The 10,669-nt window shown below is 36.7% G+C and overlaps 1 protein-coding gene across 1 annotated transcript in view; it reads right to left on the reverse strand.

Annotated features, from left to right (window-relative positions):
• The window catches only part of CRPPA (CDP-L-ribitol pyrophosphorylase A), a 300,837-nt gene that overhangs the window by 201,701 nt on the left and 88,467 nt on the right, over positions 1 to 10,669 (reverse strand). The window contains exon 4 of the mRNA XM_035020668.1: positions 3,100 to 3,204. Within this exon, the coding sequence (XP_034876559.1) occupies positions 3,100 to 3,204 (105 nt within the window). The remainder of the gene's footprint in view (positions 1 to 3,099; positions 3,205 to 10,669) is intronic.

Genomic DNA, 10,669 nt, shown 5'->3' on the forward strand with positions numbered 1-10,669 from the left:
GTCAGGAATATGGGATGATTTCAAACACTTCAGAAACTCCTCCTAAACAAGTATTTTCAGACAATGAACAGTTTAATTTCTTCAATTCCTGGTTATAATCTTTTATGCCTTAAGGATAGTTGTAAATTTAGAAACAAAAAGCCTGTTCAATTAGTTCTGTATAGTGTAGAAAGTGAGCAAGTATTTAAGTATATTGGGACAAAAATATGGTACAATTATAAATTAAAGGAATGGAAGTTTTTATGTCCACTGGGACAAATTTTGTCAAATAACAGTGTGTCTGGCAAGGTCTGGCAAGGCACTACCCTTCAGGGAAAGCATGAGAGCCAATTCCTATCCCAGAAATCAGTCCTATTCTCTTCCATGATTGGTTAGTCTTTGTCATGAGGAGTGGGGGTTGTCCTCTACGCTGGATGGTGATTTTAAACAATTAATGTTTCCTCCAGGCCCCAAAGGAGCCACTGCATGAGGTATGGCATAACTCTGAACATTTATTTCTTGCTTTACTTCTAAAAAAAGTATGTAAAATACAAAATAACCCTCCCGGATTTCTGGTGGCAGTTCAAATAGTCCCACATGCAGGCATGAGACATTTCTAGTCATTCCTCATACCACTGTGGGGGTGAACTCCCTGATTTCTGAGGGGTAGGGGAAGGTATCCTGGATCTGTGTTTCAGAATCATCCCTTGCCTTACTTTTTATGGTAGTAAAATGCCTCCTGAAATGCATTTTTCACCGTTTCAAGATTTACGAATCATGAGCCATGTAGTTGGCTCAGCTACCTGAGTCCAGTACTGGTTTTAACTTCAGTGTACTAAATCTTTTTTCAGATCCAAATTTTTTAAAATGGTAGCACTTTTGGTGTTAGTATAGAATTAGAACACTAATTTCTAAGTATACATTACTGCTTTGGTTTAAACAGAAACCGAGTAACTTTTATCCTTACAAAATGCCAAGACCACAAAATTAAATGACGAGCCTATACTGAAGACAATTCATACAATGTCATCAAGAAGCTTTAGAGGGCTATACCAATAGCTAGGGAAGTATCAGAAAGAAGAAAAAAGGGGAGTGGGAGAAGATGATGAGAGACAGGAGGCAGAAAGAGGAAACAAGGACCCTAAAACTGTAATACTTGCACTCAAAATCATTTCACCTCAATTATCAGAAGAAATATGGTACCAGAAAAGAACTCCTATCTGCCATTTGAAAGACTTTCTGCCCAATCCATTGCATTCTATGCCCTTTTAAATCCAAGGTCCCATTATTCAAACATTGTAAAGGAGAAGTCCTGGGAAAGCCAATCCCTGACTTAGTGCACTTACAGTTGGTTCCCATGAAAGGGAAGCAGAGCACCAAGACGTGAGAACTAATACTAATACTGTGTTGTTGGAGAAATCAGTGAAATAGAAGATTAAAAAAAAAAAATCTAAAAATTGAAATAAATTTGTGAGGAACAAGTGGAAATTTTCAAGAGCAATCTGTTACTTTCCTCTCTGCACATCTCAGAGGGCTTGACAAGTTTCAAATAGGCTCTGAACACCCACAGAAAAAGATCACCACACACCCTACAACATCAAAAATGAGGCCAGAGAGTATTAAATGAACATGTGAGCAGCAATAAAACTTGTCTGTGAGTTTCCACTTTCATCTCCCGTTGCCAGCAAATTAAGTCTAGCCCACAGCCAAAAGGCGTTGTACAGAGATGAGTGTCAGGATCTGTAACAAAACACCTAATTGGTAAACAACATAGTCCTCACAATATGTTTACTACCATCTGAGCCACAGACAGAAAAGGATACACACAATGAATAAAATGTTTGCCTGCTGGGTTGAAGACATTCGGATATCCTTAAAAGAATAATATTGTGTAAGGCAATAATCCAGACATACCAATATTTTGTAATTTTGTAATTTCAGTCATTTTAAGTATGGATGAGACAATCTTAGCATAGGGCAAGGCCTATCACATTACTGTACAGAATACTTAATGAACTCATAGGGCTTTCTGTTTTATTTTTAAGTCAATGAGGAAATATGCTTTTGGGTTCATATCATCTTAGAGTTAGGATGAATCTTTCCTTATCAGATTTAGGTGGATGCTTTATAAAGATTTCATCCCTTGGGGCACCTGGGTGGCTCAGTTGGTTAAGCGTCTGCCTTTGGTTCAAGTCATGATCCTGGGGTCCTGGGATTGAGCCCACATCGGGCTCCCTGCTCAGTGGGAAGCCTGCTTCTCCCTCTCCCTCTGCTCTCCCCCTGCTTTCCTGCTCTCTGTCAAATAAATAAATGAAATCTTTAAATAAATATATATAAATATATATATATATATATCCAAGCTCTCTCTCTCTATATGAAATATATGTTTCATCCCGTATTTCAAAAGCAGCAATACTTCAGAAAATAAAACTACCCTACCCTCTTTCAGAAAACACTGTTCAATTCAATACATCTCTACCTTCAGAACAAAGGAAAGCCACACTGTGAAACACTCCAGCTCCAATTACTTCATTCCCTCGAGAACAAAGAAGCTGGTCATTAGGAGTCAAACCTTACTGTATTCAAGAGTCTAACTCCTCACTGGGGCCACCAGGTGGGTCCAGTCACCCATCCCACTAAGTCAGAACTATGGCAGATATTTCTTGAACCCAGTTAAGTTGGAGCTAGCACCCTCCAGGGCCTGGAAGGAAATGTTGCTACTGTGGAAAGCTGAGTTTCATCCTCAGTCCAATGGAGTTTAAGGAAACTGAATGTAAGAATATATAGAGAGGGAAGAAAAAAATTGAATAAAACCATTTTATCAGCTAAAATGGAATTTGTTTGAATGAATTATCTCAAAGTGAATTTTCTGCAAACCAAGAAATAGAAATGATACATACTTCGATGCTCAGGAAACCCAGTAAAACTTTTAATGCCTTTAATGTATACATACATACATACCCTTATACCTCAAAATACTTAATGAGTATGAAACCAAGCATTTTTATACTACCTCTCCATATTCTTAAGCACCTGGAAAGTGTTTATACTTGCAGAATGTGTCTTAGGAATGACCTATAAACACAGCCAAGATCCAGAGCAAAATGCAAACTTCCTTACCTTCCAGAGGTCGGGTGATCCTTCCACAAGTTTGGCATTAATGTGACCATATTTTAGAGCCAACTGCAAACACTCAGTTCCAAATTCCAAGTCATAGTCACTACACTGGGTAGAAAAAAAAGTTCAAATATATTTTTAAGTAAAACTTTGTTTTATTTCATAATCAATATATAAAAGGAAGGGCCTAGAGAACTAAAAAAATCTTTGATTAGGTACTGATTCATCAAGTTCCATAATAATTGTCCCTATGCCCTAAATGTCAAAAGATACAGGAAGTAGGTAAGTTGCAATCTTAAGTTTTGAACTTCCTCAATAGTTTCAGGAGTCAAATAAATAGACTACTTTTTTTTATTATAAGCTACTTTTCCAAACATGTTTCTAAAATGCCTGAAAGTATGGCTGAAGTTTTTTTGTATCAGGATTTTATCTAACAAATATATGTATCCATCCAACTCCAACCCCTATGCTATATTTATATTAAAATATTTGCAAATCATAGCTTTTGTTCATTTTAATATTTTACTTGTCAATATGTCTTAAAAATTTATATTTTGATTTTGAACATGAAAACAGTTCAGTATTCTGTTATTAGACAAAAAAGGAGAGCCTGGGGCACCTGGGTGACTCAGTCAGTTTAGCCTCCTGCTCTTCGTTTCAGCTCAGGTCTTGATCTCAGACTCATGAAATCAAGTCCCGCATCAGGCTCCATGCTCAGCTGGGAGTCAGCTTGAGATTCTCTCCCCATGGCCCTCTCCCCACTTGCTTGCACGCTCTAATAAATAAATCTTAAAAAAAAAAAAAAAATGGAAAGGGCTCTCATAGATTTAATAAAGTACAAGCAACATTTTTAAGGATTTTTAGCAAAACCATTAAAATGACCAATACAATTCAGCTGAACAGTACTGTGTCCTGATCATATCCAAGCTCTATATTAAGGAGCAGCATTTAAAAGATAAATGCGATGTGTATTAGGTCCTCAAGGAAATCAAATCTTTTTTTTTTTTTAAGATTTTATTTACTTATTAGAGAGAAAGAGATGAAGAAATCACAAGTGGTGGGGATGGGCAGAGGGAGAGGGAGAAGTAGACTCTGCTGAGCAGGGAGCCCAATGTGGGGCTCAGCTGGATCCCAGGACCCCAAGATCATGACCTGACCATGACTGAGATCATGACTGCCTTTGGCAGTCACTTAACTGACTGAGCCACCCAGGCTCCCCAAGGACTCATATCTTAAAGAAGAAGCTGATTTTGAACAAATATTTTGCAACAGACTATGATAGACGCAACACTAGAATATCTACAAGTAGACCAGGAGATAAAATACTTAATTCTGTGTGAAGGCATTATAGAGGCCTTTCAAAGCAAATGATCTCTGATCTCATTCTAAAGACTGAATAAAATTGTAGGAGAAAGGTATAACTGTAGGGCAAAAGGTGGCATACAGAGAAGTTTCAGACATCTGATAGATTTATGTTTTAGAACAAACATCCCCAGGTAAGGAAGGCTGCAGAAAGGCCACAAATATCAGTACAACATTTAGCACCCATTTCCAGGGCTGTTTTGCTGTACTAGAGATTTCAAAATTCTAACTATAATGGTATGTTAAGGTAATGGACAAGAAAATAGAACCACCAAATGTACATAGTCCCAAATTGACCAGAATGGTCTCTCAGCTTAAATCTTCTTTTATGATATGCTACTTAACATATTCCTTAGACATTGTAATTTTTTAAAAAGCATTATCAACATTAGTTATATTCAAGTAAGACAAATGTTAAGCCTCTTCTTTGTACTTCCCGCATTTGTACATACTCATTTAGCAGTATTTGAGATCTATATACAGTCAACAGAATGCTCTCTTTAACACATGGTCAAATCCCAAAGATGACCAGCAATAGCCCTCTTCCTACTCTTTTCAGAGGCAAGATATTTAACACATTTGTGGAAAGCCTTAAAAGTGCTCACTAAGTACATGTTGAGAGGAGACCACAAGAACAGGTACCACCCTCCTATCTTAGGTGGTGAAAAGAGAATTACTTGATGCTCTACTCCTGACAATCACATGTTGTACCAGGCAAGATGGCAGCAGCCTACAAAGTGTATGATGTCTTTAGGATACCAGTCACTAGAGCCAATGGGAAACACAGAAAACTCTGGGTCCAGTATATATTCCATATATACTGAGCAATCTTGGCAGAAAGAGTAGCCTGAATTTGTCATTTGTTGTATAGACTACGATTACAACTACTTATGGGGGGTTTTGGTCATTTCTGCAACAAAAATTTTACTTTTGCAGGAAGTTCAAAAAAAAATACATGCTTAATAACCTGTTAAATTCTGAATTTCCGCATTTCTCAATAACACTGATGATGACTTCTACTTTTGTATAAGATATGGAAAGCTGGAAAAAATGTTTAGTTCTGAAGAAAAATCACATAAACTACAAAAGCATAACTTTTTCTTGTACCCACCATAGCTGAGGTCACAAGATGACCAAGTAGGCTTAAATCTAAGAAAAGGCATGCCTCCCCCAAGGACAGAGAGGACACCATCACCAGCTCACCTACGGTACAGCACAACCACAAGAGACAGCAGATGTCATACAAGCAGGTAAGAAGAAATAAACGGATAATCTCAACACACTGCTAAGTACTGAGTGGAGGTGACTATGAGAATACAGAACCTCTGGAGTGTTTATATCTTGCAGGCTCTGCTTCAGTAACCTACTACTATGAGCTCATGAACAGTATATTACTATTTGAAGGTGCCTGTGACTACATGTACGTTCTACACTCAAGGCATACACTAAACATTTTTAAGTTAAAAATAAATCAATAATGGTAAGACAGAATCATTAAACAATGAGAAATTAATACAAAGGTAGGCAAAGAGAAAAACAGAACATATGGAACAAATAGAAAACAACTAGCACAATAGATTTTAAATCAAGAAAGTCAATTCAGTGTGTAATGGCTGAAAATTTTTATCTTTATTATCCAGCATGGGAATCATAGTGATATCCCTGATCACATAACATACACACACTGATTCTAAGAACCCTCTGCCCCCCTAAACTTGCAGCCCAAAAGAATGCCAAACAATGTTCCTCCCAGGCAGAAACTCTTAAGTATACTATTGTCAGAGGTCCCCAAATACAGTCCATCTCAGTCATGTTACAATGAAACTCAAAGTCAAAAAGCTCCACCTATGAAACCTACCAACTCCCATCAGTCCCCAACACATAAGCATGAACAGAAACCCCAGATTTAACTGAAACCCAAGACTAACATGAAATGTAAGGTCAAAAAGGCAAAACATAAAATCTTTTGGAGGAACTCTGCAGTTAAAAAAAGACTTCAGTATGATAAGTGAGAAAGTGCTTATACTCATAAAATAGGATATTTAAAAGGGGAGAAAATACAGGAAAAAAAAAAAAAAACAGTGACCACAAAGTCCAATATGTTAAAAAAAAAAAAAAAGGGAAAAAGAAAAAAGAAAAACCAGAAGGAAAGAACAAAAAGAGTTGGAGAAAGAGACAAGTATTTAAAAACAAAATTACAATAGTGAAGAATATGAGTTTCCAAATTAAAAAGCCTTACAGCATGTAGAAGCTAATGAATGAAATACACCAAACCCAATTAACAGCAACAGCAAAAGGTCTCCTAAAAATAACAGTTGCAACAAGTAAACATTCACATGAAGAAAATGAATCCGGACACAATTTACACCCTTCACAAAAACTCAGAAGGGATTATAGACTTTAATGTAAAGCAAAAAACCACAAGACTCCTAAGAGAGAGGACAAAAGTTAGTTGACCTTGGGTATGGTTATACTTTTTAGATAAAACGCCAAAGGTGTGATCTACAAAAGAATTGATAAGCTGGACTTCATTAAAATTAAAAACTTGGGCTCTGCCAAGGTCACCCTAAAAAAATGACAAGACAAGGTAAAAGGTGGGAGAATATACCTGTAAAAGACACATGTGATAAAGGACTCTTATCCAAAACATACAAAAACTATTAAAACTCAACAAGAAAAAAAAAAACTCCATAAAAGGGTAAAAAACCTCAATAGGTAGCTCAACAAAGAAGATATACGCATGGCAAATAAGCATAAAAAGATGTTCTGCACCCCATGTCATCTGCAAAGAGAGTTTTATTTTGCCTCTCCCAGAGTACTTACTTCCTTTTCTTAACTAAGAATTCCAGTACAGTGTTTAAAAGGAATGGTGAGAGTACATTTTTGCCTTGTTGCTGATCTTAGTGAGAAAGCTTTCAGTTTATCATTAACTATGATGTTAGCAGGGACGCCTGGGTGGCTCAGTCTGTTGAGCATCTGACTCTTGATTTCAGCTAAGCTCATGATCTCAGGGTCCTGGGATGGAGACCCACACTGGGCTCCACACTTAGCAGGAAGTCTGCTTATCTCCCTCTCCCTCTGCCTCTCACCCCACTTGTGTTCACACTCTAAAATACTACTTAAAAAAGAAAAAAGTATGATGTTAGCTGTAGATTTTTTGTGCCCAGTCTTTATCAAATTGAGGAAGTACTCCCTCTATTCTAGCTTGCTAAGATTTTACCATGAATAGCTGCTGGATTTTGCCAAATACTTTCCTTGCATGTATTATTTTTCTTCTTCTTCAGCCTGTGGATGTGATGTACTGTAGTTGATTTTTTAAAGATGAACTAGCCTTGAATACCTGGGATAAATCCCACTTGGCTAAAGTCTTTAATTCTTTACATACATTATTAGATTCTACTTGCTAATATTTGTTGATGATTTTTTCATTTATGTTCATGACAGTGGTCTGTTGTTTTCTTATCCATCTTTGTCTGCTTTGCCTATTAGGCTAGCATCAGAATGAGTTAGCCATCCCTCCCTCTGCTTCTGTCTTCTATGGGCAAATATAGAGAACTTCAATAATTTCTTCTTTAAACATCTGTTAGATTTCACAAACGAATGCATCTGGACTTTAGGCTATTTTAGAAAATCATTGATTCTACTTATTTTTTAAAGATTTTATTTGAGAGTGACAGAGATAGATAGAGCACAAGCGGGGAGGAGAGGGAGAAGCAGGCTCCTGATGAGCAGGGAGCCTGACATGGGGCTCAATCCCAGGACCCTGGGATCATGACCTGAGCCGAAGGCAGACACTTAACTGACTGAGCCACCCAGGTGCCCCGATTTTATTTCTTTAATAGACATAAGCCTACTCAGTTTGTCTATTCTCATGTGAGTTGTGGCAGATTGTCTCTCTCACGTAATCATTCCATTTCATCTAGGTTATCAACTTTGAGGACAGAGTTGTTCATCTTATTCCGTTTATCCTTCTAATTTCTATCGGTTCTATAAAGATGTTCCCTATTCCCTGTCTGGGTTAGTAATTTGAGTATTCTCTTCTTTGTGTGGTATAGTTATTCCATTAATCTTTTTTAAAAACCAGCATTTGGGTTTGACTTTTGTCTTAGTTTTCCATTTCATTCATTTCTGCTCCAGTTTTTACCATTTTTCTCTGCTTACTTTGGAATTTATTTACGTTTTCTGATTCCCGAACATGGAATTTTAGATTATCAATTAGATGCGGTTTCATTCCCACTATGTACATTCAACACTATGCATTTCCCTTTAAGGACTGCTTCTGCTGTATTTCAAAGTAAGTGTCTTCATTTGTGTTTAGTTCAAAGTATTTTATTTTTACTTGTGTCTGTGAGGACAGCAGTTTGCCCTATGGCCTCACTTCTGATGGATCTAAAAAGAGTTGCTGATTTTTTCAGTTTGCTCAACTTTTTAGTTGTTCTTAGAAAGGAGTGACAGTTTCTAAGTTCTTCACAGGCATAGGAAAGCTGAAGTTCCCCCATGCACTCTTTCTCAGGACATGATGCTCCACAAAACTGGGGGACATAATGGGTCAACTAAAGACCTAGGATATAGAAAGCAGGATCTCCTAACACGGTAGTCAAGTCGAGTCTCAAGATGATTGCTATGCACACGGCACAATGAGAAACCAAGTAAAAGAAGGCACTGGGTCTCCTCAGGAGGGGTACCTACAAATGTAAAGAAATGCACAGACATAGTTTAAGAATGAATAGAATCTCTTTGGAAGGTCCCAGGAAAAATTGCCTCTAAGAAGGAAGTAAAAGGGACAGAGTTGACACGCAGGTTCTCTTTTTACCCTTGGTACATGTACACTGTCCTTGTGTATCCCACTGAAAAAAATTCATATAATATTTATATAATGTAATGTTATATGCAACACCAGAATTCCCAAGAAATGAATGCTTCCAAGTTCAGGATTTTGTTTCAAAACACATGTATTTAATACTTTCAACAAATCAATCTGATATTCTAGTGATAATTATGTTGCAGAAAATTTATTTAAAATTTTAATTTAAAAATCTGAACATCAAAGTTGAAAATACACATAAACTGTTATCACTGTATTACAAAATATGAACTCTGTCATCATAGTAAATGTAAGGTATTTTTAATTTGTTTTAAAAATTTGAAATTTGCAAGCTGTATATTAAAATTTATAACAAGTCCTTAAATGGGTTTGCTGAATTGATGCAAGTATATGTATATTCTCATGAATTTGAGGTCCTTTACCAAAGGTTTAAGAGCATAAACACTGAAGTCAAATCGAGTCAGTTGGATCCCTGCTGTGATCTTTCCACATGCAAGTTGTGGAGAAGATATTTAAGTAGTCTGTTCCTCAGTTTGTTCCATTTTGAGAAATGGAGAATGAGAATTATTAAAAGGAACAGACCATGAGGTGTCTGGTTCAGTGTCTAGTTTATGGCTATTCCTTGATAAAGTCTGGATATTAGTTATGAATTTAGATAGTTAACTATACAAATTGGGATTTAGTAAGTAGCCAGAAGCTTTTTGATAACATCTAATGTTTATGTAAAGTTCTATCTCTTTTGTACCAATATTGGAGTAGCTCTGACCATGTGTACTGATCTTTCCCTTCTGCTTTCCCTTACACCCGGTTTTCATCAAGAAAACTGAGAAAAATTAGGATTGTAATAGTAAGAATAAAGAGAAAATAAGAAAAGTGTGTATAACTATTATGAATTCTCAATTGTGACCATTAGAGTAATGGATAGTCTCTACCCATTTTAAAGTACTCTGTAAATTACACATAGTTGAAGGTTTTTGTTATGTATATATTTCTTTACTGTTTTTTTACTGTGTGTAATAAAGTTTTATGACTAATTTACTAAAGTAATAAACCTCCCACACTTTTTAGTCCTTCCTCATGGATCTTCACCCCAAAGTTAACCTCCTTCCCTACCCTTTCTACTGTAACATTCTGTTATGCTGCAATACACATTACACAACAGGTTCTTCACCTCCTAGATCGGAAGGTATACCAATTGCTTGACAACACTCACAAGTGGAATCTATTACCTTTCCCAACCACCACTTAGTAACAGGGCTTGAAGTCAGGGTTAACATTCCAGATCCCCACTGTTCTTCCAGGAAAAAGTCCTATCCTTCCAGAATTTATGCCATCTGGCAAAATCTTCTAATCTTCATAGTACTATCATCTCTCACAACCTCATGG

Source organism: Mirounga leonina, unplaced genomic scaffold, assembly GCF_011800145.1.
Source record: "Mirounga leonina isolate KUSES-001 unplaced genomic scaffold, KU_Mleo_1.0 Mir_174, whole genome shotgun sequence".
In the NCBI taxonomy this organism is placed as follows: Eukaryota; Metazoa; Chordata; class Mammalia; order Carnivora; family Phocidae; genus Mirounga; species Mirounga leonina.